The sequence below is a fragment of the Colletotrichum chrysophilum genome (genome assembly GCF_026319265.1).
Source record: "Colletotrichum chrysophilum strain AFK26 chromosome Unknown scaffold_101, whole genome shotgun sequence".
Taxonomy (NCBI): Eukaryota; Fungi; Ascomycota; class Sordariomycetes; order Glomerellales; family Glomerellaceae; genus Colletotrichum; species Colletotrichum chrysophilum.
The window spans coordinates 37204-65089 of record NW_026517388.1 but is presented as its reverse complement, the minus strand read 5'-3'; the positions used below and the strand labels follow the sequence as shown (position 1 = coordinate 65089).

At 54.9% G+C, this 27886-nt stretch overlaps 8 protein-coding genes across 8 annotated transcripts; 6 read left to right on the top strand and 2 right to left on the bottom strand.

Annotated features, from left to right (window-relative positions):
- Positions 1-67: 67 nt before the first annotated feature.
- COL26b_009948 (uncharacterized protein) lies at positions 68-2085 on the top strand (the record flags this gene model as incomplete). The annotated part of the gene is made up of 3 exons (XM_053182662.1): positions 68-239; positions 290-578; positions 630-2085. 3 exons carry the CDS (start codon positions 68-70, stop codon positions 2083-2085), a joined length of 1917 nt encoding a protein of 638 aa, XP_053033385.1.
- A 562-nt stretch (positions 2086-2647) lies between these two features.
- Positions 2648-3728, bottom strand: GET3 (Golgi to ER traffic- protein; the record flags this gene model as incomplete). Its single annotated transcript, XM_053182661.1, has 2 exons — positions 2648-3286; positions 3351-3728. The coding sequence occupies 2 exons, from the start codon at positions 3726-3728 to the stop codon at positions 2648-2650; spliced, it is 1017 nt and encodes a 338-aa protein (XP_053033384.1).
- Positions 3729-4115: 387 nt separating this feature from the next.
- On the top strand, positions 4116-4921 carry COL26b_009946 (uncharacterized protein; the record flags this gene model as incomplete). Its single annotated transcript, XM_053182660.1, has 2 exons — positions 4116-4280; positions 4343-4921. 2 exons carry the CDS (start codon positions 4116-4118, stop codon positions 4919-4921), a joined length of 744 nt encoding a protein of 247 aa, XP_053033383.1.
- A 1308-nt stretch (positions 4922-6229) lies between these two features.
- Positions 6230-7009, top strand: COL26b_009945 (uncharacterized protein; the record flags this gene model as incomplete). Its single annotated transcript, XM_053182659.1, has 2 exons — positions 6230-6426; positions 6478-7009. 2 exons carry the CDS (start codon positions 6230-6232, stop codon positions 7007-7009), a joined length of 729 nt encoding a protein of 242 aa, XP_053033382.1.
- Positions 7010-11794: 4785 nt separating this feature from the next.
- COL26b_009944 (uncharacterized protein) lies at positions 11795-12199 on the top strand (the record flags this gene model as incomplete). Its single annotated transcript, XM_053182658.1, has 1 exon — positions 11795-12199. The coding sequence occupies one exon, from the start codon at positions 11795-11797 to the stop codon at positions 12197-12199; it is 405 nt and encodes a 134-aa protein (XP_053033381.1).
- Positions 12200-17990: 5791 nt separating this feature from the next.
- On the top strand, positions 17991-18514 carry COL26b_009943 (uncharacterized protein; the record flags this gene model as incomplete). The annotated part of the gene is made up of 2 exons (XM_053182657.1): positions 17991-18081; positions 18135-18514. 2 exons carry the CDS (start codon positions 17991-17993, stop codon positions 18512-18514), a joined length of 471 nt encoding a protein of 156 aa, XP_053033380.1.
- A 569-nt stretch (positions 18515-19083) lies between these two features.
- Positions 19084-19521, bottom strand: COL26b_009942 (uncharacterized protein; the record flags this gene model as incomplete). Its single annotated transcript, XM_053182656.1, has 1 exon — positions 19084-19521. The coding sequence occupies one exon, from the start codon at positions 19519-19521 to the stop codon at positions 19084-19086; it is 438 nt and encodes a 145-aa protein (XP_053033379.1).
- A 1906-nt stretch (positions 19522-21427) lies between these two features.
- On the top strand, positions 21428-23920 carry COL26b_009941 (uncharacterized protein; the record flags this gene model as incomplete). The annotated part of the gene is made up of 1 exon (XM_053182655.1): positions 21428-23920. One exon carries the CDS (start codon positions 21428-21430, stop codon positions 23918-23920), a length of 2493 nt encoding a protein of 830 aa, XP_053033378.1.
- Between the last annotated feature and the right edge of the window lie 3966 nt (positions 23921-27886).

Sequence of the window (27886 nt, the reverse complement as noted above, 5' to 3'; positions counted from 1 at the left end):
CATTACTGCTGTCGGCGTCTGCTGCTTCGATCAACTGTCGTAATCAGACTACGCAACGCGAGACACGATGGCTTCCTCCGTCTTTTTCAAGTTCAAGTCGCAAAAAGAGCCGACGCGAGTCGAGTTCGATGGCACCGGCATTTCTGTGTTCGAGCTGAAGCGCGACATCATCCTGAAGAGTGGTCTTGGCGACGGAACTGACTTCGACCTGGCCATTTACTCTGAGGATGGAAGTGAAGGTAAGCCCATTTCCCGACTGCTGTGATGACCCCCTTCTAACCATGGGCAGAATACGACGATGACACGACAATCATTCCTCGATCCACGACCGTAGTCGCTCGCCGACTACCGGCCGCGAAACCCGGTGCTGGCCGCGGCGCTAGATATGTCTCCGGCAAGATGCCCGTCGCCGCGAAGAACTCCTCTCGAAAGGAGCAAACGACCAAGTCTGCAACGGCCAAGGCGGCATCGAATGCCATCAGCCAGATGAACAATGCCATGACGGAAGAAGAGAAGATGGCGGCCATGTTCCAGGCCCAGACCGAGTCTTGGTCTGCCCAACAGGAGGAGATGTCACAGTAGGTTATCCCGACACGCAACGCATACTTCAGTCACTAACATTACCACAGCCAAACACCCGTTTTTAAGCCTGGATCCAAAAAGCCTGCCAATGTGCCTGATCATGATCCTCCCAATGGATACATTTGCTATCGCTGTGGAGAGAAGGGACACTGGATTCAACTCTGCCCGACGAATGATGACCCTGAGTTTGACAACCGTCCTCGCGTGAAGCGTACTACGGGTATCCCCCGCTCATTCCTGCGCACCGTTGACAAGTCAGTCGCCCTCGCACAGAGCGGCGACGACGAGACCAAGAGACCTTCTGGTATTATGGTCAACGCTGAGGGAGAATTCGTTATCGCTGAGCCTGACAAGGCATCGTGGGAACAGTTCCAAGCCAAGGCGAAGTCTTCAGCCTCCGCTGCCAAGGCGATTGCTATGGGAGACAAGGAGTTGCAGGAGAGGGGATTGGAATGCCCCATCGACAAGAAGATGTTCATAGACCCAATGAAGACCCCGTGCTGCCAGAAGACGTATTGCAATGATTGCATCACAAATGCTCTCATCGAATCGGACTTCGTCTGCCCCAACTGTTCTAACGAGGGCGTTTTGATCGACGACCTGAAACCTGATGAGGAGGCCGCCGACAAGATCAAGGAGTATCTGAACGAGAAGACTGAGGCCAAGAGCCCGACGGCAACGGCCGCATCCCCCGCTCAAGCCGCTTCGCCGAAAGAGAACACGGAAGAGGCGAAGACGGAGACTGCCAACGGAACTGCGAGATCACCCACACCTCAGAAGTCGCCTTCAACCGCCCCGGTCACCATAGCGGCCCCTGCAGCCGACGGCACACCCAAGTCAACATCAGCCACACCCGCAACTGCCTCGGCGAAACCTGTCGATCGTGCTGGCTCCGAAGAATCCACCAATTCCAAGAAACGGCCTGCCGATGAGTTGATGGAGAACCCAAAGATTCCCAAAGCCCCCAAGGCAATGCAGAAGCAGCAGGAACAACAAGCCATGATGAACGGCATGAACGGCATAGGCAACATGCCAATGAACCCTATGATGGGCTTCGGCAACATGAACATGATGAACGGCTTCATGGGTATGCCTAATATGCCCAACATGCCCAACATGCCCAATATGGGCAACATGAACATGGGTATGCCGATGATGGGCATGATGAACCCGATGATGGGTATGCCTGGCTTCAACCCGATGAACGGAGGCGGCTTCGACATGGGCAACAACAACTGGAACGGCGGTAACTTTGGCGGAAACATGAACGGCATGAATGGTATGAACGGCGGAATGAATCGTGGAATGAACGGCGGTAATATGAACGGCGGTGGTATGAATGGTGGGATGAACGGGGCCATGGCCGGCGGCTTCAACCAGCAACGCCACAACTTCACCCAGCCGAACAACGAGGATGACGCCTACTTCAGGAGACCAGTCAATCCCCACCGCCACCAGAATCGCCAACGTCGCGTAAGGCCTAGTGACTACCGCGAGCTCTGAGCGACTTCTGCACGACCATAACAACATTCGTCACGACCTCTTCAACTGTAATACTACTTAGACGACACGCATCGCATCACGGCTTTATCATTCTGGAAAAAAACAAATACGGCACAACTCATGTCCTCACCTGCCAAGAGGAAGTTGGACAAGACTTTAGTCTTCGGCGTTCACGGGGAATTGATTGGGAGGGAGGTTTCCTTTTTTACCGCCTGGAAGGGGTCTCGGGCTGGTCTTGGGGGAAGCAAAGTGTGTGATCGTAATGCAGGAGAGCATCGACACCTAGGGATAACGAGGACAATTCATCCTCCAAAAAACAGTGTGCTCAGCGTGGAGCTCTCTCTGTATCTAACAACACGCACTCAAGATGATCAATAAAGTCTCCTGCACATGAATCACCGGGTATCAAATCGTTTTGTGAATGTATTCTATATCTCCACTCGTGACTCTTGACGCCTCATGCTACCATCCCTTCGTGAAAGCCTTTTCCGTAATCATGTTTTGAACCACTATGCACTAACAACCCTCTCCCCTTGAAACGAAACCTTCCGCGCACGCTTGCTTAGTCCATCTCAGGAGGCACATACGGCGTCGTCAGCATCTCGCTGAACTTCTCCAGCTTCTCCTTTCCACGGACCTCCTCGACGAGCAGCGGCATCTTGACAACGTTGAACTCGTCGTACAGCTCCTCGATCTGCTCGAGGTACTTCTTCTGCATCTTGCGGCGGGCGTTGCACTGGTCGCAGTTGCTGCCCTTCTTGGGGAAGAGCAGCTGGTTGACGACGATGCTGTGGGTGTCGATGCCGTAGTTGGCGAGCTCCTGGATCATGCGCTCCGTCTCGTACAGGGACAGGAACTCGGGGATGCAGACGCAGACGAAGGTGGTGAGGGCCTCGTCCTTGAACTGGGTGTTGACCTCGGAGATGGTCTCGCGCAGCGTCTCGAGCTTCTCCATCATCTCGTTGAGGTTCTGGCCGTTGGGCAGCTGGCCGCCCTGGCCGAGGAAGCCGTTGAGGAGGGGCCCGTACTGGGAGGAGAGCTGGGAGACCTTGGCGAGGGCCTTTTCGAGGACGGAGGGGAAGGAGAGGAAGCGCAGGGTGTGGCCCGTGGGGGCGGTGTCGAAGATGATTGTTTCGTAGGACATGGACTTTACTTGCTTGAGGACTTCGGCGAAGGACATGGCTTCGTCGATACCAGGGATCTATCGTGGGACGTTTTGTTAGCTGGGTTTAACTACGAGGGAGGAGGACGGAGGAAAGACATACGGCAAAGGCGAGATCCTGCATCATGCCGCCCAGACCGCCTGACATGGCGTCCACGTCCTCGCCTTGTCCGGCGAGGAGGTCCTGCATGCTGCCGTTGGGGTCAATCTCCATGGCGCTCAGGTTGGTGAAGCCGTCAATCAGACGGGCCTCCTTGCCGAACTTCTGGTTGAAGGCATCGGACAGGTTGTGCGCCGGATCGGTGGAGATGAGGAGGACGGAGCGGCGGTGCTTGGCGAGCTGGATGGCGAGAGAGCACGACGTGGTGGTCTTTCCGACACCACCCTTGCCACCAACAAAGATCCAGCGCAGAGAGCGCTGGTCGAGGAGGGACTGGAGCGTGGGCTCCATCATGTCGTCGGCGTCGATGATGGCGGCCATGATTGCGAGTCGGTCTGTCTGTCTGGTGGGACGATCGTGCGGGAATAGCTTTGATGCAACTGTATGAATGCTGTCTAGCTATGCAGTGAAAGATAGGTGAGATATTCAAAATGTCCAGCTACCGGAGACGTATCTGAACACAAAGCAGGCTGCCCAAGTTGATGTCGTAGGCGCGTTCCAAGCTGTTCTAGAAGGATACCAGTCGCAGAGCGAACCCTCCCCGCCATGGCGGGGCACCCCAGCCTGAAAACTGTGCGGCCGTTGGCAAATCTGGTCATCCGCACGGTGGCGGACTCCACAGTAGCTTGACAACCTCTTCGAGCGGAGCTTCAACTTCAGCATGCGATTGCAAAAGGCATGTGACATTCGATCGCAACAGCTCGCAAGATGTCGACCAGAGGACATGCCGTCCTCCAGGATCTCTCGTACAAGCTCGGCTCTCGAACCGTCCAGGTCACTGTCTCCCCGCGCCCAGCCAAGTTTGCCGAGCGGCGCGCCGTTTTGCACTCGCTGCAAAAGTTCGCCCGCGTTGAGGTGTTCAAGAAGCTCAATGTAAGGATTCCAGCCTCTCGGCATGATTGCGACAATGTTACTAACCTGGATGCAACCTGTAGGACAACTCTTCCTTCATCTCAGTGCTTGCCGACAAGGCGCAGGCTAAATCGCTTGTCAACATGAGCCCGCTGCAGTATCAAATCGCGATGCCACGACTGCACGGCTCCGTCCAGATGTTCCTCACGAACGCGAACTCGCCCGAACCGATAATCAAATCGAAGGCCTCCGAGAGCGCACCCGAGACCGAAACTACACGCCCCGCAGCTGAGGAGGATCACAAGGAGTTTACGGTGCACATCTTCCCAGCGGAGTCGTACATCCACGCGGCTGCGATCAGGGCTTCGCCTCTTCACGGCCCTTGGCCCGAGTCTCGTCGGGAGACCACCATGATGTCTACTTTGAAGGAAACTTTGCCGAAAAACATCATGACTGAGGGCCTGGCAGACTGGGAGACTGGCGGCCAGATTCCGGCATCTGATAAAAGCCAGCTGTGGGAGGACATTCTTCTCGGAAGCAAGTCGATGGATGTGAGCACGCGCGCCATCATCGATCGCATACAGCGCCGCGAGAGACGGAACGCTACGCCGCCCATCATGGATGGTCTTTTGCAGCTGCGAGAGAAGTCACGGAATGGCTGAACATGGTTCCGATCACACACGCGCGGCCGAAAGACTTTTCTTTTGCTTCGTGTGGGACTTGCGTAGCCCAACTACGGCCGACAACGGCACCTGCTACTGCCTCAGCCCCATCGTACCATCATGCCGATTGCGCGTCCTCAACAGGACGCATCGCCGCTCCCGGAAACTAAGGCTGAGGAATCGCAACGACCCTTCAGCCTGATCGGAGTTTGGCGCTGTCGCCAAGACGTGTCGAATTACGGGAACAATATTTCCCGACTGAGCTGGCAATTGGCAGGAGGCTCATTAAGGAGATGGGATGGCAGAAAATCTCCAAAAAGGCTTTGGATTGGCTCAAATCATCGGACGGAACTGATAATGTTTCGGCTGCATAACCTAAATTATGCGAGCGTGGGCGATGCATTGACCTGTCGGTCCTTGAGATGTTCAGAACGAGCCACACCAAGAACAGGAACGACATTTGACATCTCGACATCAGATTGCCAAACATAGGAAAATACAGTCGACAATGACGAAGATGTCTCTCAAGGCCTTTGCTAGCGCTACAACGTCGTGTTCCCGACTGACGACGGCTTGCATGTAGCACTCCGAGGAAAAGTCTTGAATTGGCAATTAACGGCAGTCAGCTGGCCCAACGTCTCTGACGATGAAGTTGGATTACCAGTGCCGGGGTTCATTCAGGGCGTGGCGTCATTCCAGGGCCACAAAACAAGGAACACCTGCAACCTGCAATACCCTAGATCGGCAAGCGACGCCGCGACGGACCAATCAGATTCGCGAAGTCGCTAGTACGTCACCCCAGTGCCACGTTCACCCGCTGAGAGAAGAAGCCACCATCACCAGCTTTTTTGGCTCGAACCGAAAAGAACACTCACTGAGGAGCCTAGCAACTAGTCGAGCCGACCAACCGTGGCGCGGGGGGTCTTTTTGCGCAAGCAAGGGTCCATTCCATTTTGTCAAGCCACCAGAATGGAGGGCCAGGCTCGGCCACGGCCACCATGATGACGTCGCATCCGTTGGGCTGCGTCGAGACCCTGACTTACACGGCATTCTTGGCCCCGAAGCGTGTACCCAGCGAGGTCGCAGTCACAGATCATCGCACATCATGCAGATTCCTGCTTCGTGGCTCTACTCAGGGGGGTCCTGAGACGGTGGTGCTTATATGCGGACGGCTTCGCCCTCCCTTTCACGAACATGTTCATCCGCTCTGTATTCCATGGCCACTTGTCTCGTTCAATATAGCTTAACGCCAATCAACAACCACCACACCCTTCAACACTAGCCAGCCGGCAGTAAAACTCCATCACCATGGCTGTCACAGGCTTCATCCACCACTTCGGTACCTTCTTGCTCCTTGTAGCAACGGTCCTCCTGGTCATCACCAGCATCTCCTCGCCGGTGGTGAACAACATCTCCATCTTGACCGTGAAGCTCGGTGATGCTTCCGCTGGCAACGAGATCACATTTGGCACGTTCGGATACTGCATCCGCGGCGCCAACGCAGAGTAAGTCGACCTCATGTCCAAGTTGACCAACCTATCACTAACATACCCAAGTGGCTCCGACCGCTGCCCTTCCGCCCGCATCGGCTACGACCCGGCCCAGATCGTCTCAGAGTCCGACGGCACCAACTACTCCACCTACTCCTCCAACACCTCCGAGGCCCTGACCCGCGTCATGATCCTCCACCCCATCGCCGCCGCCGTCTCCTTCATCGCCTTCGTCCTCTCCGTCGGCGCCGGCATGTTCGGCTCCCTCTTCGCCGCCCTCGTCGCCGGCACCTCCTTCATCATCACCCTCGTCGCCCTCATCTGCGACTGGGTTGGCTTCGCCCTCATCAAGAAGAACGTCAACGACGACTCCGACGGCGGCGCCAGCGACAGCTACGCCCACTTCGACGTCGCCCTCTGGACCCTGCTCGCTGCCGCCATCTGCCTGCTCCTCGGTACCATCGTCGTCTTCTTCACCTGCTGCAGCGGTCGTCTGCACAAGCGCCGCCAGCAGAGGTCCAAGGTCGACCACTACTCTCCTCCCGCCACGCACACTCCCTACCGCCGTCGCCGCTGGTGGCAGCGCAACCGCTACTAAATTCGGGGCCCGCTCCGGATTTTAGTAGGGATTGATGGGTACCTTTCAGACCAGCTGCGATACTAGTAAAACGTTGCACGTGTACATGAGTTTGGCGCATTTTGATATGGCGCTGGCGTACCGGGAAGGTGTTTTTAATGAAGGGATGGATGAAATTGTGCTGCGAATATGATACCACGCCTGCATCGGCAGGGCATGAAACGTTTTTCTTGTATATTCAGATTAAATTTAATGAAGACAAATTCAAACCACTTTAACCATTTCGCGTGTGATGTCTAGTTTTGTGGATCGTGGGGTGCGATGCGGTATAAAGCGAGCAGGCAACTACAACATGTATTTTGATCAGACAACCAACACAATGCTCCTGCCATGTCGCATTGCATACAAGGTGGTACGAAACCATATCTCTGGAGGAAAATACGGGGAAGGATAGCTGGTCGCTCGCCATCACAGGCTTAAACTAACTCTATCGCTCGGCGCGCTTGGTATTTTTCGGCTATTCTCATCTATTCTCTCCTCGTATTGCTCTTGACAAATGTTCCCTGGTGCCAAGCGGCTTTGCGAGATGAGAGGATAGGTGAAGATAGAAGACGACACGCATGACCATCGTATCTCTCATGACCAATAAAGTCGATGGAAACGACAGAGAATGACATTTTCTTGTCTGAAGCTCTCTAGATCGTTGCGAAGTTGCTTTTTAAATCACTGTCGGCGATCGTGTGGGCAGTTCCTCAGCACAAGCAGCCTTCGGGCTGAGAGGTCTCGTGCTTGCAGCGTGCCTTGTTCTAAGTATGCATGTCTGCGAGGTTCTTCCAGATGGCCAACAGGAAATTTAAGTGGATCGATGTTGTTGTGGAATCTGTTTGATCCTAGTACAGGCATTCGACGACGGAATCCAGAGGGCTGGGTATGTATATAGTTCCACGCTCATGACGCCCTGTCGCCCATCTTCGCTTCTGCTGTTGAGGTATTCTTGCTGAATATTCAATGACTACATCCTTGCCGACCTTGTCTGAGATCCTTCAAGGAATATGTTGTAGGCAAGCTGATTGAAACAGCATGAGGTAACGCTGACGAACAAGATGGACAAGTTGCAGAATTTTGCGAAGTATTTCATTGTTCGGTGGCCGAGGATTCTTTGCAGATGGTTTTAAGGACATATATGTACACTTTCAGTCACACCAAGCACATATCGGAAGCATCGTTGTTTACGAGGAGACAGCTCTCGCTGGCTTATAAAACTCCACTCCCCTAAGTGCTTAGGAAGGCGGAATCAAATATTGAGATTGTCCATCTCTGTTAGTTTCCAGAAGCTTCAGCATCATTGGCTAATACCATCAGTATACATCTGCAATGGCTACCTGCTTCAATGGCGCATTTCTCTCCCTAACTTAACAACACTTCGTCAGTAGTCAATTTCGTCGTCCGCCCTGGCCTGCGGTGGCTTCAGGGTGATTTGGCTGTGGTATTCAGCAACAGCAGCCTATCACTATGAGCTCCGAACCCAATATTTCAAGCGACTTGATTGAGACGGTTCTCTTCTGTCTTGGTTGAGCGGTGAACCAAGGTATGTGAAGCTACGCCATTTTGCCTTGACCTAGCAGTTTCCATGACCCAGTAGCATGTATTTATCAACCCGGCCTAAGTTCAAGATGCTAGTTGCGATTTTTGTCTAGAAGCCTCGGAATCTAGCTAGTCAGGAGAACTGACAGTTTTTTGCTAAAAAGCAGGCCTAGTCGAGTAGGATGACATCCCTCCAAAACAATGAAGAAAATGGTATCGACGATTGGGAGTATTTCATGTTTTCATCGTTCAGCGAGGCTTGACGTCCATCGAGCCATATGGCTCGGCGTCATCAGTACAATTCTTTCGGTTGCGGCTGTTCTGATGTATTCCTCTCTGAACAGATAGACGACAGCAGAAACCTCGTTCAGCGACTGTGAAAGCATACTTCACACGACTCACGTCGAGCTTCAGTGCCCGAGAATGGGCTCTATCACCGACACAGCCGACCTCGGGACTCAACACCCAAGACGCGAGATCCATTCTACATATCTGATCTTGTCCTTGGAAACTTCAAATTTATATACACACGACCCCAGCTGGAATCGAACCATCTTTACAGCCTCAAGTCAAAAGACTACCCAACGCCTTCGTCCATCTGTGGAGTTGCTTCCAATCACATCAACTCTCAATCTCAACTGGCTTCGCTACCAGCCGGACTTGTTGTCTGACAATGTTGCTATGACCGGCTTAGATGAGCCCGATTAGATTAGGTCTCTTCTGCTGATTGAACGTTCGTAGGCCCATCTTAATTGCTGTGTCAAGGCGAGCAGCCTTTAGCATTGCCTACATCCCGCTAAACCCAAGGAATCAATATCAAGAGAACATGCCTGAAGATTAAGTAGTCAGTGGTTCTTCCAGCTTCGTGTTTTCTGTATAAAATGGTATCCGAGCTCAGAATTGTAAGAATAACAAACGCAATGCGGTGTTCTTGTCTATTGGAGAGCAGACGGCCTCTAGTCCTCCACAATAAGAATCTTATGCCTCGGTTTGAGGATCTCTTAGGTGCTGAAAACCTCAGAACTCATGTTGGCCTCTCGTGTAGATGGTTCTGGATATCCTTGTTGCCTTTCGTTTATTCAACGTCTTGGTCTGCTGATAAAGTAGGAATGGAATTGCTTAAATCTGAAGGTTGTGGTGGAAGGATTCAGCTTGTGTAGATCACAAGCTGACGGAGACGAGTTGATCATTTCTCGCCGTTCTGAGTTCTAGTACTCTAGGCTGACTACTCAGAAGGACGAATCGATTGTGTTGAAGAAATTGAACGCCGGCACTCACGGTAAATTTATAGCTTGGGACCACTGAGAAGTGAGGCAGACCATTTGATACCGTTTTCTTTTCGCAGTTTCCCTCCGTCCAGGGGTATAAAAGCAACAATTTTCTGCATTACCTAGAGTTTCTTCATGGCAATCCATGACTCTGTTTCTTAGGTTTTCCTGACAATTTATTCGAGAGGCACCTGAGAAGCAGCATCCCTGAGTTTTTCGCCTATTAGAGTGGTGACAACTAACTCTCCCCCTCCCAGTTAGCTTGCTAGAACGTTGGTCCCATTTCCAGCATCGACTTGAAGATCTCTGGGCTTATCAGACATTACAAGAGGCGAACACACGCGAGAGTCCAAGGGTGCAGGACCACAGAGTGTCAATAGAATGCAGGACGACACTGAAGGAGGAATCTAAAATCATCGGGTGATTCACGTTCTTTGAGCGCTTGTCCTCCGTGTAATTGTCTCTATGCGACACATGACCAATATCGACATGCCATTTGCGCGGTTGGCCTTTGTCGGGTGGAGAGCTCAAGAACGTGAGATATCAGCGTAATTGCTACCGCAGCTTTGATGTTCAGACTTGAAGACTGCCTCAAAGTGATTATCAGGTTTTATACTGAGCGTTATACGCCCAAGACGCTTGTAAGAAGTGTAGCACTGGAAACAATGGGGTGTGAAGTTGTGTACTTGATTGTCTTTTACGAATGTTCCCTCAATACTCTTGTTTGAGGTTTGTGACTATGTTCATATGTATGGAGTACCAGTGTTCATGCTTCAGAGGATTATTTCACTCTTGTTTGCGAATGATAGTTTTTATCTCCGGCAGACATGCCATCTCCTCCCACGACCCATGTGCTTGGCTGACGCGGAAAAGCTGCTGTAACTCGATTTCTGTGTTGCATAAGATACCTAGGCATCTGCATAATGTTGCCTTGTTTCCCTTCCCAAATTTCTCTTATAGTACTCTAATCAACATCGACTAAACGAATGCCTCCGTATCAGTCGACGGCAATGATAGAAGCTGTTTCATTACAAACGGCTGTAGCTCACCTTACAACCGTTTTATACAAAGTTTTCACACAAGGTTTCATCAAGAAGGATCATTCATCACAACTGAATGAAATCCAAGTCCCGAAATTGTCATGGAAATGCATTTCCTGTGGAAGTTTGACAAGTGCAAGAACACCGCTTCTTTTTTGTACATGCGCGACATTTAGCTACGTGGTTAACAGTTCTCAAACGACACCGCTGATGAGTCGTTCAGGATTCGAGGGGAGGCTATCAGTCCTTAAGTAGTACTACTGCCTAAGGTACGTGGTTCAGTCAAGTAAAACGAAAATGAGGAGTCCAGAACCGTTCTATGACAACCGCAGGAGTCACAATGGATCTATCCTGTGCCGCTTAAGTCTGGCGAGCTGGAAAATCCCATCAGCTGAATGTTGCGAGGGGTATGTTCCGTTGAGATAATCATGAATGAACTGAGCAAATGCGCCACAAGTCCCGGACGACAGAGAGTAGGATGTTCCTTAGATTGGGCCGTGGAGTGAAGCATGTGTGCATTGCTCATTAGCTCCCTTCAGACTGCAAGTCAGGCTAACCACTCGTGGGATTTAGTCCTCGACCACTACTGTTGGTGGCATTGCTTTTCAGAGACTGATTCGGGGATGTGAAACTGGCTTTTATGTAGAGACCTTATGGCGTTGGTACCACCAGTTGCCAGAAGTTTCAATGTTTCTGCAACTTCTCGTGGACTTTGGTAGACTATGCCAAGCAGGCATCGGCAACCCGTCAGCAGCAGGGTGCAGGACGCCCAAAGTGCATGCATATTTGTGGCCCAATCATAACTCTCATTGGGCCGTCAAATGCGCGCGACACTGCCCCTCCATGGTCGTTCATGACATCCATAAGTTCTACAGCCTGATCAGCCCGGAGATGTTTTACCCTTAGACACAGTCATGGCGGACCCATTCTCCATCGTCACAGGCTGCGTGGGCCTCATCACTGCAGCGGGAGCGACAACCGAGGCCATAAAGTCCTTCATACGTGACTGTCGAGACGCTAGGGGCGATCTCACGAGTGTCGCGCGCGAGTTGGCTGACCTGCAACTAATACTCGAGCTGCTGAAGGACGACGGCCAGGGCGATGCGCTGCCGAATTCGTTCCAGGAGCAGATCGACCGGATCGTCAAGAGATGTAGCAGCGTCGTAAGGGATATCAGGCACGTATTGAAACGATGTAAAGCGCCGTCCAGGGCTATAACGTGGGCCGCCAATGAGAAGAAGGAGGTCGAGGCTTTGAGGAGAGAGTTGACGACTTACCGTGAGTCGCTAAGCTTGACTGTCGAAACGACCACATTGTAAGTGTAGGCCTCGAATACAATTTTACCAACCCACTCGCTAACAGATATTATGTCTAGATTTATTGCTAGAAGCATAAAAGCAGATACGGAAGTCATTCGAAACCAGACGCAGTTCATCCCGGGCATCAAGGATGATACGGAGAAGATACTGGAAGAAACCCAACGGCTTCGGGTCTCACATCAACCAGAAGATGGCAATATCAAGCGCAAAGATATCCTTATCGAAGAGTATCTTGATGGTCTCACAGTCTGTGCAGAGTCCGTTTGTGGAGATGAAGTCCGAGAATCTGCTGGCGAAGGCAAAACGAAAAAAATTGATAAGACGGCCAACGATTTGCTAGCCACCGTATCTGTCAGCAAGTCGCACAAATCGAAAATTTCCGAGGTTGAAGAGAAGGTGTTGTCATCCGAGTCTTCATCACTGAAAAGCAAGTGTAACAACTGCGACTCGCACATTGACGAGGGGGCGCTTAAAGTGAAACATTGCGGTCATTGGTTGTGCAGCAAGTGTATACAATCGAAAGTGAAGGCGTGTATTCAACCTCCTTATGACCGCCCTGGATGTTGTAACCGGCACCTTGAATGGTGGCAAATAGGACGCTCTATGGACGACAAGCTCAGGAAGAAAGTGAACCGGATCTGGAAGCCTCTAACGTGTAGTTGCGGAATAGGAGGATCGAATTACATTCTTCAATCATCATCGCCGAGAGAATGCATAATCTGCATTTGGTGCGGCCAAGGGGTCTGTTCGTGGTGCGAAAAACACTGGCATGAAGAAAGCCAGTCAACTTGCGCACCAAAACCAGAGGTAAACCCAATGGACTGGGAATACGATAACCTGACCACAAAGCTTCTTCGTGGACTTTGTTTACCATGTTGAAGCGCAGATGTCTTCCAGGGGAGAAGCGTACGGCAAAGGATCTCAGACGGAATATTGGCATGGTATAGGAAGTTTCCTTAGTTCGAACTTGTGTAGTATTTCCTCCACAATTGCTCATAACATTCGCACCATTGAGGTTGAGATCTTCTAATGAGCGGAAGATGCCGTCTCAAATGAACCGGCCGAACGTTAGGCACGAGCTTAGGCTCTTTCAACCGTCTGTCATTTCGGCACGTGAACAATCCGAGCGAGAGAGCTATTGGCAGACAGACAAGGCGAGCGCTCGTCCATTCCAAATATCAGCCCGAACCAAGCTGCATCAGTGTCAAGTCCTGTGAGGCTAAGCCAACGGGTGAGAGTCTGCTTAGCTCGCCGATTTCCCTTTCACAAGGCAGCAGCAGCCGCAGTAGCAGAGACGTTGGAGGCTTGAGGCCATGGCGCCGATGTGCCGCGACCCGGAGAGGTGCCTCTCCCGAGGATTAGCGCTGAAGGCAGCGGTCCAGACCAGACCAAGCCAGCTGAGGAAAAAGCCACTGCATGACAGACTAAGGTACGCAGAGGTTTATTTGATATCGCAGATTTGGATGCGATCGTTGACGGTGGTGGATCCTCGTGCCAGAGGTTAGACAAGAACATTGTACCCAAAAAGCCAAACTTTAGGCTGGGAACGGAACTACGTTCCTGCCAGACCCAGCAATTTGGTGAGTGATCACCCAAATCCAGAGGAGTGATCCACGTCTGACTTCAGCGTGGTATGCTGAACTCTTCAGAAACATTCCATCTGCCGGAGTTCGGATCAGTAGCGTCTTGTCACGCTTGGGGTGGCAGGTTTTCCTGTTTTTCAGTCTTTTTCTCTCCCCCGCCCCCCAGGGACAGGCTTCAAGTTCAGTCGGCAGCAAGGTACCGACGGGGTCCAACTCAAAATGCGAGACGGAGGTTTCTCAGTGGGAACGGGGGGTCGGGGTTGCCGTACTGCCGTTCGGCGCGTCGACGGGGTTGTGGAGCAGGTTTTCAGCTTGCGCTGGCAAGATTCGACATGGTGACAGTGGCGGCGTCAATGGTCATCGAAAGAAGAATGATGGAAAAGATTCACGGGGGCCGCGTAACGCGAGCGCTGTGGCTGGTCTTGGCCTAGCTCATCGCGGTGGCCAATGGGACAATCGTCGGGGTTCTTGCGGACCCGCTTTTGTGTGGCGGGGCTGCTCTCGGCCAATCAGAAACAAGGCGCAGCTGCTCGGTGTCGTCAGGGCAGGTGAGGGGGACCAGAGAGGGCACTGAGGTCAGTCAGGTCGTCAGGGTCCTGCGGGCAGCGGTGAGCCCCTCAGTTCTCGCTGCTTCCTTAGCCGGGACTGGAGGTTGCCCTGGTGTCGATTACTGAATGAGGTAAGGAGCAGGGGACAGGGGGCAGGGGAGGTCAGAGAGGCTCAGAGTCCAGCTGGGAGAGGCAGGCGCAGAGGGCCCGTAGTACGGATAGTGGGTCTCTTAGGGGCCCGAGGACGCTGGACGAGTGCTGGAGACCGCGGGTCCCTGAGGTGTTTTGGTGAAGCATTTTCATTTAGTTTTGTTCAAATTGCTCACCGGCTCGTTTTACCGCAATAGGCTCGGTGTACGGCCCTTCTTAGCCTTATTAGATTAAAAGACGCAGAGATCGGGGGCGGTATCGGCCAGCGAAGAAGGGCACAGAAGAAGCATAGTTGGATTTAGCTTAGGTAGCGCGGATACCCCGTGTGGCTGCTGCTACCCTGGAGGTGCTACTGCAGGCAGTTTGGGGAATAGGGCTAGGCGCCCGGAAGCCAATCAGCCCGTCAACGTGGATGCCGATGTTGCTGGCAGCGATGGGAAACTCGTCAGAAAACCTGTCTGCAGTCAGCGTGGTCCGGTAGGTCTGCTGCGACACATGTTGCCACACCGGGCCAGTGAGGAGAAGGATAAGCGAGACAGGTTGACAGACTGCCAGCAGTGGTGTCGCAGCGCTGCAGTGCGTGAGTGCCAGTGCCTCTGCCCAGCTGCCGTTGGATCATCGGAACGCTAAAGAAAGCGAGGTGACGATGGACGACGGGTGTTTTCGCTTGCAGTGCCTGACGAGGTCTGGGGTTGTTGGAACTTGGTCGAATCATCAAAGGGCAGGAGGGCGAATCTTTACTCTCTTTGGGCAGGTTTCTGGGGGACATGAGTAGCGACTCCCTAACGCCAGCAGTAGCACATCGCTGGGCCAGTCAGAGATAGGTTTGGCTTGCTACGGGAGGTCTCCAAGCCAAACAGGGACTGCACTGTCACGGACGATTGCCGGCCACCTGCCATATTGCGATCTGTTGCTTTAGACTTGGACCTTACTTGGCTAGTAATGAAGATAGTGTCGTTGAGCAAACACGTCCACCAGATAGGTAAATTGGAAGGCACGTTGGGTACCTTTATTGCAGAGGCTAAAAAAGGTACCGCACGGGCACGCCTTTCTGCCCCCTTTGTTCAAGTACCTGCCAGCCACCTGCGGATATGACCGACCAGCCGGGTTGACCTTGCGGACCCAGAGATGCCAGATGCTACCCGGTGATCATCGCAGGTATCCTATCCTATCCTATCCTATCCTGTCCGTATCCTGCTGGCCGCGGCATTCTCTCCCTCGCTCGCTTTCAGACGTCTGTTGTGCCCTCTCATGATATAAACGAACCGGGTTGCCGCTGCCCGTGTTTGTGGCCTTGTCCACCTGAATGTCATCACTCGCCTCCACTTCCAGCATAACCAACGCAACGTCAACCGACTATCATAGCCCACATCATCCACGCCCAAAGACCACAACATGAGCACGATCATCGACGAACAATAATAACGACCAACGACGCTCACTCATAACCACGACCGCCCCTGCTTCCACGAACCTTTCCGTCTTGCTCCTGCCATCTCTTCAACCTTCCCACACGGCTTACGGCTCGCCCATTCCACGATTGCCTCATCGACCCCCGCAAAGCCGTTTCAGCATCGACGTCGCAGCATTTCTTGACTCTTTGCTTCTTCCGCTCAGAAGCCGGTTCGCCCACAAAACAAAACAGCCCATTCCCTACCGCGCGCTTGTTCAGTGGAGAACACGCAGGACCCTTTTCACCGAGCCTTTCGTCATCTTGGTTCTATCATTCGTCAAGAAGGAACCGAATTCGACCCCGTCTCTTGGATATTACCTGCCCGTCACGCGGATACGTTTTCGGTGTAATAGACGCTCACACTCGCCCGTCCGCCCTCGACACCCAGCGTGCCAGCGTGTTTCCGTCCCGCCGCTTTCTGCCCAGACTCTCCGCCGTCTTACCGCCTTCCAAGACCCCAAGGCCAAGTCCTCGCGTTCCACCTCTGACGCCCAGTCCCGGAATACCGGCACCGCTTCGCGCCAATCGCCTCGGCCTCTCCAGGTAAGCCATGCCATTTTCCACAACTCGCTTTTTTTGCCATGTCTCTTTTTTCCTACCTGCCTGTTTTCTTCCACCAAGCTCCATCCTCCGACCATCCTCCGTCACTCATTTCATCCCGATCCATCTGGCATCATCCGCCTCCCACCGGAACCCTTGCATCCTCCACTCGTCATTCGTCGGCCCGTAAAAGAGGAAACGCCTTGCGGACACGCCGCCGGGTCATCCGTGCTTTCTAGAAGCAGAGGCTCCCACCCATCCCCTGTCGTGCCCGTCGTCCTGGTGCTTGTTGTCGGTGGTATTTTGCCTTTTTTTGTTGGGCGGTTGGGACAGTTCCCACGGGCACAGCACTTCCGTCCCCATCCAATGAAGACGCCACGATCAGAGTTCGAGGAACATGACACAGCCAAACACAACCGGCCATGACCTCCAACTGTGTGTGCATTGCATGGCCGAGTCCCTCATGCAGGTCATCCCAGGCTCTCAGGCTGTCCATTCTTCCGCTCAGCGAGTTTAGTGCTCGTCTGTCCTCTGAGGTGCAGCGGGAACAAACCTAAGCCGGAGCGGTGCCTTAGCAGCAGCGGCGTGCATTCTTGCAGCTCTCCCGGGCACTCTGTTCCCCCGCCTCCCCCTGCACACACCCAGTCTCTTGCTGGCATTGCTGCACTGCTTGGAGCTGCTGCGGCCAGTCATTCGTCGATGATGGCTGCGCTCGACTCGACTTTGCAAGCGGAAGGCCGAGCCCGAGCGAGGAGCAGTCATGGAGCGAGAGCGACGGGCAACCTGTTCGTCCATACCTTCCTTACACACACGAGAAACAAGACGCAGCACACCTCCACAGCCCAAGAGGCGGGACGTTACGTGTTTGTTGCTAGATGCAGCCATGGCGAGAGAAGCATAGGCCAGTAGCCACACCCGCACCTCGATGCGCTGGTGCGGTGCAGCACCTGATGCACCCCTCTAAATACTTGCCTCCCCCCGCCCATTCCCGCGGTTGTTGGGGCGTCGAAAAGAAGAGGAGTCGATTTCTGCCTGCAGTCGAGTCGTCTCGCTTGTCCAATTGCCAACCGCTGCATCTGCTCTCGTCTCGTTCCTGGGCCTGCCGGTCTCATTAACTGGTCTCGCCTTTTTCGGGAGGGGATTCGTAATTGCCCAAGACGCTAAAGGATCAAACGGCAACATCTCATAAACCCACGAGAAAGAATCCCGTCGGCGTCTCGCCCTGAAGCCCGGTCCAGTCTGGTCTTTATTTCCGCCTTTGTCTCTTCCGATATTCCAGTTTCGTTTCCTGAACACCTTTTTGCCGCCTAGTCTGAACAGAGAGCAGTCTCTCACTCATTCCCCGGCTCTTTTCTATCTTCTGTTTCCCCACGACGCTACTATTCCATTGAATATCAGCCACTCAAGACCAAGACCGTTCCTGCGACCGTCTCCATCTCGCATACTATCTCGCACTATTTTATCTTCGATCGACTCCCCACAGAAACTAAGATCGCATCACCGCAGAGCCTCACAAAATGAACGCCACACCACGAAGCCCGTCAACCAAGAGCACGAAGAGCCAAAACAGCCTTCGTAACACTGGCTTTCCTGAACCTTTCAACGGAGGTATGTTAACCATCAGATGGTCAAGTTAGAATTATTGAAGCTGACCAACCCAGACCGTAACACCACACTACCACACCCCGATGCCAACCTCTCACCAAACGCCGTCATCTCGCAGGATGATATCGACTCCAGCAAAGTGATGGCCAGGACACGCCGCTCATTCCTCCAGAAGCACAAGCGAACCATCAGCCACGGCGTTATCACCCCGCAAATGGCCGCCATGTACCGCGAGATGGGGGGCAGCGACGCCGACTCAACCGCCATCCTCGAGCACGACATCCACTCCAACACCAGTCAAACCAGCCTGCCCGCGGGCCGCATCAGCAAGGACGGTGCCGAGAGCATCTTGTCACACAGCGGCGATCTGTCACCAGTGACGTCGGAGACGGGACGCAAGGGCAGTCTGTTTAGGAAGCTCGGCTGGCGGAAGTAGAGCACGACGGCCGAAACTCCTGCGAGAGACGCCAAGAAGGATTCCGCTCCGGAAGACGACGACGACAAGAAGTTGAGCGTTGAGACAACGCAACGCAAATGACGACACGGCCGAAAATTTGTAAAAACAGACATTACCAGCGCAAGCGTGGAGTTTTATTTATTCATGGGTTTATAGGACGGGTTACTGGTGGGCTTGGGAACATGGGGATTAGGCGTACACAACACAACGGGCGGGCTACTTAAAAATGGAACATGGGGAACATCTTCCCCTCGACTTCTTCTTTCTTTTGTCACTGTCGAAGCCCGCCCTGCAGGCAGGGATACACATTCCCTCTCAAGGAGGGATAACCTAGGATGGGACGATGAAGACACTATCGTTAACCAGCAGATTTTTAGTAATCACATCACTGAGTTGCAAGGTTCTTGCACCATTGGATATCATGTTTTGTTCTCCGCTGCTACACGCATGCGAATGCCTGTCTGTGCAAATGCCACACGCGTACCTCACTAACCCAGGTCCCTCAACTTCCGCGATTCCATGTGCCCACGCACCCATGCAACCCGCGCTTAGCTGCCGCGGTACGTCGTATAGCTATACGGACTCACCAGCAGCGGGACATGGTAATGCTGGCCCTCCTGGACGGTGAAGACGACCACGGCCTCGGGGAAGAAGGTCTTGTCGTCGCCGCCAAAGTACGCCGCCGTGTCGAAGCGCAGCTCCCAGCGCGAGGGGCCCTTGATCTCGCCCAGCACGTCCTCGAGGGTGTACACGGGGACCTCGCCGGCGGTCGACGAGGAGGAGTACGGCAGCCAGGCCTTGATGCGGCCGTCGTCGTCGGTGAGGGACTCAAAGGTCTTGGGGAGGGCGGGCTGGCCTGGCGCGGGGGGCGGCGAGGAGGAGGCGGTGGTGGTTGTGGAGAGCTGCACGCGGACGCCGCGGGCGGGGGTGCCGGTTGAGGTGTCGAGGACGTGGCAGGTTATGCGGTCTTTTGTTGGGGAAGCCATCTTTGGGGAGTTTGGGACGGGAAGATGAGGAGGATTGGATTGTGAGGTGAGGTTTGGGGGGAGGGGATTTGGTGATGAGGACGGCTGAAGGTGAGGCGTTCGTGATTAGGCGTCAGTGAGGCTCTCTGCCTGGGCCGGCTGATGGCGGGGTAAGAGGCGCGGTGGTGGTACGGTGAAGCTGCGGCGGCCGGGGAGGGGCTTGGCGGGGTTCCGTTTGGATCTTTGGCTGGCGAAGTGGGGTCGGTCAGCGTCGGTGGCAGGTGTATGTTTGCCTGGAGTGCCCGATGCTGCGGGTTGGATTGATGATCAAGAATCAACCAGCAGGCAGACACCTCGAGACTGGGAAAACGAGGGGAATATGGCTGTATATGCGATTGCACGGGAATGTAGACCTTCTTATGGCCCACGGCGGTGGTTACATTTGATGGGGGTGGGCGACGGCGGGGCACCCGATAATCGCGGTGCACAGCGTCGCAGGGCGCCGGGTCGCGATGCGGAGCAGATCCCTGGGCTGAGGCTGCTCAGCTGTGGGTTTACCTAATTGTCCTAGGCTGCAGCGTCCTAGGACTCTGGTAGTTCTACAAAATGTGGTGCGAGGAAGGCCTGTTATTTTCTTGGGAATGTGTCTCTCACAAATGTCCCCTTCGTTTAACGCCGACCAGTGTCGTGCAGGCAGGTGTCGAGAAAGAGGCGGCGTGCAGCGGCTCAGCCACGCTCTGTGTATTCACCGCTGAGCGACCTTCAGTCTTCTCCACGTAAGAGGATGTCAGCTTTAGCGAGAGATGTCAGATTTCCCAGTGGGCTAGGAGACACGTGGGACGGTCGGGATGCGAGTCGAAAATAGAACATTGCGTGCGCTGGAGGATCGGGGGCGGGAGATGGGCGTGAGGATTTTACGTATGTCATGGCGAGGGGCTTGGTTGTAGGACTAGGCAGGTCAGCTTGCGGCGAGTCCTACATCTTCTAGAACGCGACCAGAACCATTATCCCAAGAACTACCGAGCAATATTCGCGGCTCTCTACGAATACCAGTGATCATGTTATATTTGATGGTATTTCTTGAACGGAAATTCCATTCAGGCCTTGGAGGTGGTCGAGGACGACCGGCACATGCCGGACCCTAGACGGGAGGCCCCGGCGTACTGGGCCTTTGTCACCAAACACCTGCACCGCACCGCACAACCACAGCCAGCCACGGTTGGAGAGAGGTCAGCATTGACTGCGTCATTGGTCCGTGCGCTGTACCGCTCAATTGGATCGCTCTAAACCTTCTTATCAAGCCAATCACAGCACGCCGGTATGACAAGAACAGCCATGCCCATCGAATCTCAGGGGAGAAAAAACTGGACGGACGAACACCAAGAAAAGCCAAGACGGGCGGTTTGGCATGGCATTTTTCGGGCCAAAGGTTATGCCCGTGAGGTACAAAATCTTGCAATAATCGGCATAGGAGAAAAAAAACCAAGGTTGGTGCCGGCGTGTACGCGGCGCGAAGCGATCAGAGGTCTGGATCATGAGAATGTACTGTCACTGACAGCTTGGGAGATGCGCCCAAGAGGCTCCAAGAGGCGCGATGCGGAACGATGATCTCACCTTTGGAAAGTCGCCTGAAGTGCCTAGACGCAGTACACGCCAAAACACCAAGACTCTTGGCTCCCCTGGCTGACGTACTGCGACGCGGTTCCAGCCCGTACCAAAACACCACGGTCGCAGCACATGAAGGAGACGGGAAATCACCGCCCAGAAGGCCAAGCGCATCGCGTCTGATGAGTTGTCCACCATTCTTTGGAGCACCAAGATACAAAACACCATGGTGTCCCTCGTCCCGTCTCTCCCATGGAGGAAGAGTCCTCCCGCTCGCCATATCGTCTCTGAGAACCTCTCAGCCCGCCCCTGAGAACCATCGATGGCAGAGCACCCCGTTACAGACCCCGCCGAGGGAGTTCAGTACCTCACCGAAGACGAGATCAACTCCTTCCTCGACGACCTCGACCACAACGACGACGGCTACATCGACTACGCCGAGGTCGAGGCGAAGCTCGACGCCGCCCACGACGAGCTCACGCCCTCCTCCCAGCTTCAACCACACCACGTCATCAAGAAGTCCCACGACTCCGCCGACGACCGTCTCCGCCATGACTTTCTCCGCTCCATCATGGGAATCTCCGACGAGCCGTCTGCAGACCACCAAAACGACTCCGAAGACCCCCGCAATATCCGCATCCCCCGCGCCGTCTTCGTCGCCCGCGTCCGCGAGTGGAAGGTCCCCTCCCTGAGCCAGGACAAGGCCGCCGAGGACGATGAACGACACTACGTCCGCCGCCTGCGCCCCTGGCGCCGCTTCCGCGCCTACTGGGCCGTCCACGGGCCCGAGGTCGCCTTCCTCGCCCTCGTCACCGGCCTCACCCTCGCCTTCGGCGTCTGGCAGTGCGTCAAGTACGCCACCACGCCGGCGTACCGTGCCGCCTTCGGCTGGGGCGTCGTCCTCGCCAAGACCTGCGCCGGCATGCTGTACCCGACCTTCTTCTTCCTCATCCTCAGCATGTCGCGCTACTTCTCGACCTTCTTGCGCCGCTCCTACCGCGTCTCGCGCTTCGTGAACTGGGACCTCGGCCAGGCGTTCCACGTCAAGATTTCCATCGTCGCGCTCACGCTGGCAACGCTGCACGCGATTGGTCATCTGACGGGCTCGTTCTACCACGGCAGCCGGCCGGCGAACCAGGACGGCGTCGCGGCGGTCCTGGGGCCGGATATGGTGCCCCGGCCGTATGTCGAGTACGTCCGCTCGCTGCCGGGGTTTACTGGCATCACGGCACTGGGGCTCTTCTACGTCCTCGCGCTGTGCAGCCTGCCGCCGGTGCGCCGCTGGAACTACGAGCTCTTCCAGCTCTCGCACCTGCTGATGTACCCCATCATCGGGCTGATGATGGCGCACGGCACAGCGGGGCTGCTGCAGTGGCCCATGTTCGGCTACTTCCTCGCCTTCCCGACGCTGCTCATCCTCACGGAGCGGCTGGTGCGCGTCGGCACGGGGTTCCACCGCATACCGGCGACGCTCAAGGTCCTGGACGGCGAGACGGTCGAGATCACGGCTACGATTCCGAGTGAGAGGATTTGGAGATACCAGGCGGGACAGTACGTCTTCCTGCAGGTACCCGAGATCAGCGCCTTCCAGTGGCACCCGTTCACCGTATCCATCTGCAAGGGGAGAGAGTTCCAGCTGCATATCAAGACGGACGGCAACTGGACGAAGAGGCTGCGGGAGCTGGGCGGCGAGGCGGGGGAGGCGCGCATCGAGGTCGGGATTAATGGCCCCTTTGGCGCGCCGGCGCAAAGGTTCTACGACTTTAGACATACCATCATCGTGGGCTCGGGCATCGGCGTCACGCCGTTCTCCGGCATCCTGGCCGACTTACAAGCCCGCGACGACGACGAGCACGGGGGGCCTACGCACGCCGCCGGCCAGCATCACCACCAGCAACACCGTCACGACTCCGAGACGACCGTGACCGCACCCGTCCACGACGAGAAGCAAGTCCCCAACACCCTCGCGAAGCCGCCGCCACCCTCGCACTCGCAGTCCTTCGCCCCGGACTACCGCCGCGTGGACTTCCACTGGACGGTGCGCGACAGGAACTACCTGCTCTGGATCGCGGACCTGCTCAACGCCGTCTCGCGCAGCCAGGCGTGGCACCGCGCGCACGAGGGCGCCGCGCAGCAGCACCTCGACATCCGCATCGCGACGCACGTGACGCAGAAGCGGCGCGACATCGTCACGCACGTGTACCGCTGGCTGCTCGAGATGCACCGCACCGAGGAGCATCCGCGGTCGCCGCTGACGGGCCTGCTGAACGCGACGCGGTTTGGGCGGCCGGACTTCGACGCGGTGCTGGACAGGCACTACGAGGAGATGCGGCAATTCCGGGCGGCGCGCAGGCGGCTGAGGAAGGGCGGCAGGGAGGGGGCCGGCGGAAATGCCTGCGAGAGTGGTGGTGGCAGGCTTGGCGACGGGTCAAACGCGGGAACGGACGTCGGAGAGAAAAATAGCAACGTGGATGGCACTGTGGACGGGCAGAGGGTCGACGACGACGTCGGCGTCGGTGGTGTTGCAGGCGACGGACGTCTGGCCAATGGGAGGGATGGCGGGCATATGGATAGGGATCGGGGGGATATGGATGGGGCGAGCAGCCGCGTGGGAAGAAGGGCCGTCGCAGGTGAGGCAGACGACGCCTACGACGACGCCGACGAGGAGGACGAAGAGATGAAGGTCGGTGTGTTCTACTGCGGAGCGCCGGTTGTCGGGGAGATCCTGGCGGACAAGTGCCGGCAGCTCACGGTGCGGGGGCGGCACGACGGGAGCAAGATAGAGTACCACTTCATGATTGAGGTCTTTGGGTGAGGAGGAATCGGGAGATTGGCTTTTTAGGAGGATGGGCATTTCCGAGAGAAATGGGGAAAGAAAGACGATGATGGCTTCGATTACGACGACGATACGAATAATACAGGTAGTCTATAACTCAGCGCCTGGCGTCTGGCGAGATGGCAGTCCACGTTGGCAGGCGCTAATGAACCATGGCACACGCAGAGGCGAACTACCAGAAGCACAGTGAAGGTATCATGAGAGCGGACGATGGGGTGATGTGGTCTAGAAACCCAAGGCAACGAACGTCGGAACCTACCTTACCTAGCAAGACGAGCAGCAGCACGACAGGCAAAAGTAAAAAGACGAAGCGAGCATGACAACCACGTTCGGGACCGCCTCCCGAAAAGCAGAAATGCTCTCCCCATCATGGCCATTCCCTACACCATCATTAGGTTCGGCGTTATGCTCCGACCCGAGCGGCTGGCTGGGTGACGCGGATGAATACGCATTATGCAGTATGTTCCTTTTTAAACGTGAAATCTATCCAGAACGGAGCAGCTAGATAAGGTATGAAATTAGAATTCCACGCTATTCTGCGTCAAAAAAGAGAGAGAGGGAAGACGAAAGAAAACCCCAGGACCCGGCAGCCATTCTTCGGCCGTCGGAACTCTCGCAATGCGAACTGTTGGCTAGAGGAAAGTGAAAAAGAGGCAAGTGGGAGGGATATGGCGAGTTGCGGATGGCTTCCCTTCCCTTCCCTATTGTGAGTTTGGAGTGGGCCAAAACCGACACGGAGAAAATGCAGACAGGGACAAGCCAAGAAATGGTATCAGTCAGTTCTCTTTCTTTATTGATTGCCTACGTAAGTCCTGTTCTGGCGTACGCAACTTCTATTCATTTCGGTTCTGTCTCTTGTCATTCAGACTTTTTCGACACGGGTTTAATGGCATTGTAAAACCCCCCATGAACCCTGACGCAGTTGATTGACAAGCGTTTCTGCTTGGGCCTGCTGCGTTCGGGGCCTGTCGGAGGCTGGCCTTACGTATGTGCCCTGGCTGTTAATTTTTCCGAATTCATGGTAGTTTGGGAAAGAGGAATGGCATTCTTTCTGTCGTACGCAAGCGTTTAATCAACCTGTCGTTGTTACAAGTTATTTCTGTGCAAGGAGTACTCATGTAGAGTGGTGCAAGATGTGTAGGTGCGGCGGCGCAAAGATCAACGACTAGCTGAGAAACCATGGCGCCAGCACGACAACGCTCTCTCACTGTGCCAAACTAAAATGTTCCTGAAATTCTCCGGCGGGCTGAACAAGGGTCCTGGGCCTACCAGACAGCCAGACAGACAGAAGCATTCTGTGCAGGGCCAAGCAGCGAGGGTAGGGTAGCGCCGCCGCCCGCGACTCGCCTCAACTGACCTTCGCTACCCACTTGACACACGTCTTGTCTTGGTATCGCCTTACAACTCTGCCTGGGGTCGGGGGGGGGGGGGGGCCGCCCACAACTGCGTGTGTCGAAGCTTGTCATTTTTGAGGCGACACCATGTGCAAGGTCGTCTCGAAGAGTATCGTTAGTAATGGATGCCAAGGGGCGGCCTGACTGGCCGTTCGACCTCTCGACGTCTGTCCCCCCGGACACCGTCTACGGGGGGGCCCTGTCGCTGCATGTCGCTGCCGTCGCCAAATATTGCCGTTTGGCGGTTGTTCGTTGGCTCGCTAGCTCGCTAACGGAGTTAGTGCGATTTTTTTCTCTCCTAGAGTGACCCTAAAAAAAGAGAAGGGGATCCCGGAACCTGGGGGGGCAGGCCAAGAGGAAACGCTGCGGGGACGTCGATCACGGGCATCAGTATCTGCAGGACATGTCTGGGAAAATACAGAGAAGGGGGGAAAATCTGGCCATTCTTGGCTTTACCGCCGATATGCCTACGGGATGTGATGTCTCGTCGTAAGGGTACGTATGCGCGCTCAGATGCAGCAGCAGCAGCAATGCATCTCGCAGCGGCTACGGGAGTCCACTTCATCGTCCTTTGCTAGCTGCAACCAGTGCAGTTTCTCCAGCTGCCAGTCAGACAGAGAAAATTTGGCCGAAGCGGAAGCGAAAGCCGGTATTCGTCAAGACAAGCATGAGACCTCGAAGGGAGACGACGTATGGCATCGGAAAGAGGGGATGACACAAGCAAACAGACAGAGTTTTCCGGACGACAACGGGCCCAGCGAGCAAGGACTGTTGGACTCTCGAGGTGCAAGAGACGAGAGGAAGATCGAACAAGCCTGGTCCTGCTCGCCCCTCCAATCGCGGTATGGTCCGACGACGAGATGACGACGGCTCTACGGATGGAGAGGCGACTGGCTGGACGGACACGACGCGAAGGAGCGGTGGCCACCGTTTCTTTTCTTTCGTTCCCTTTCTCTTCACCTTTTCGGCTCACCTTCGGCCGCGGGTGAGGATCACGGACGGTACACCACAAAAGCAGACGAATGCGAGACGGCAGAAGACGCCGTTTTGGCGCATCTTTCGGCCAAGACCCCTTTTATTCTTTTTGACTTTCCTGCATCGCCGCAACGACGCCATACCACTTGGTCCGTTATTGGGCGCCACTGTACTTGAAAAGATGATTCCTCCCGTAGTTGCATGTCGCCAGGTGCACTCGCTCAACTCCAGACTCGACCAAGACACGGATGCATTGAGCCGCAAATCGCCAAGGCCTCACATGCGGATCTCCCACTAGACTAGCCACCTCGGGGGAGGGGGCAGATCCCACTGATGGATAGGTTCCTGTCACTCCTGTAGGGTAACACGGCAGCCATTCTTTTCCCCAGGTGCCAGACTAGGCAAGGACGGCAGCTAAACAAGCGCTAGCGCCGCCTCGAAGCTTGAATTGTGTATCTGGGCTACGTATACACGTGTAAGAGAAGCAGTAGCGAGCCGGCGAGTGTGTCGAGACTACCTTACCTCGGAACAACCGCGGGAAAGGAAGAGTGACTTCGCTGAACGGTGTGAACCACACCCAAGAGGGAGCGCAAAGGGGATGTGCGTTTGGATCTGCTATGCTCGACTGCTGCGGTTACATCGCAGGCCCGCCTCTCATCAAATCTTGGCACACATGATTGTCATTCTCCTACCAGAGATTGTATTAAGAGCAGTCGAGATCACCTTCTTTTCCCCCCTTGCGTTGACAAGGTTTATTGTATGGGGGCCAACGGAAGGGGGGGAGGGGGGCCCGAATCTCCGCTGTAAGTGCCATTTTTGGGTACAGTTACTGCGAAAACGATTGGCCTCGAGGCCTCGAGTGACCGACGCCAGCAATTGCGACTCACGATATCATTGGGCGAGGGCGGCCAGGTCGAGACGGCGAACAGAAGAAGGCTGGCCAAGATCCCAGGCATTATCCGTCTCCAGGCGTAGAGAAAGTGTGTGTGTGTGTGTGTTGGGCTAAGCTAAGCTGTACTGTCGATCGATCAGCAGTGTTTCGTCGCGTCCGGGCTGGGGGGTAGCTGAAACGGACAATGCGTGGGTGCTGGGATTGACGTTGGAGGCAGCAGGGGTGTAGGGGGTTTACCTCTTAGTGCACCTCAGTAAAAGAGTGGAGGAGAGAGAGTGCCAAAACATGCCGTTTGAGCCGCATCTGAAGCAACGCGCTAGCGGGTACGGTGCAGTAGAGACAGATTGGAATCGTGGTTACTGGGGGGCGCATTCCTACACCAGAGTCGCAATTCGTGCGGCATGTCGTTGCCGCGAAGGCGCCCATTTGCCGTGGGATTTTCCCATCTGCCCCCTCTGCTGCTGCAACCGTCGTCAGCAGCGCAGGCCGGGGGGCTGGTCCCGTTTGGAAAAACAACAGGAGAAAATGTCCGTGATGTGTTTCTCTCTCAACCACTGGCGCGCCCAAAAGTCACAATTACCGCCCACTTCCCGCCAAGGCCACGTCAGGCCCTCGGTGATAGCGTGTATCGAACTTCAGAAAAAAAAGTGTCAATGTCGAGTTTGGTTACGAACGGGGGGCGGA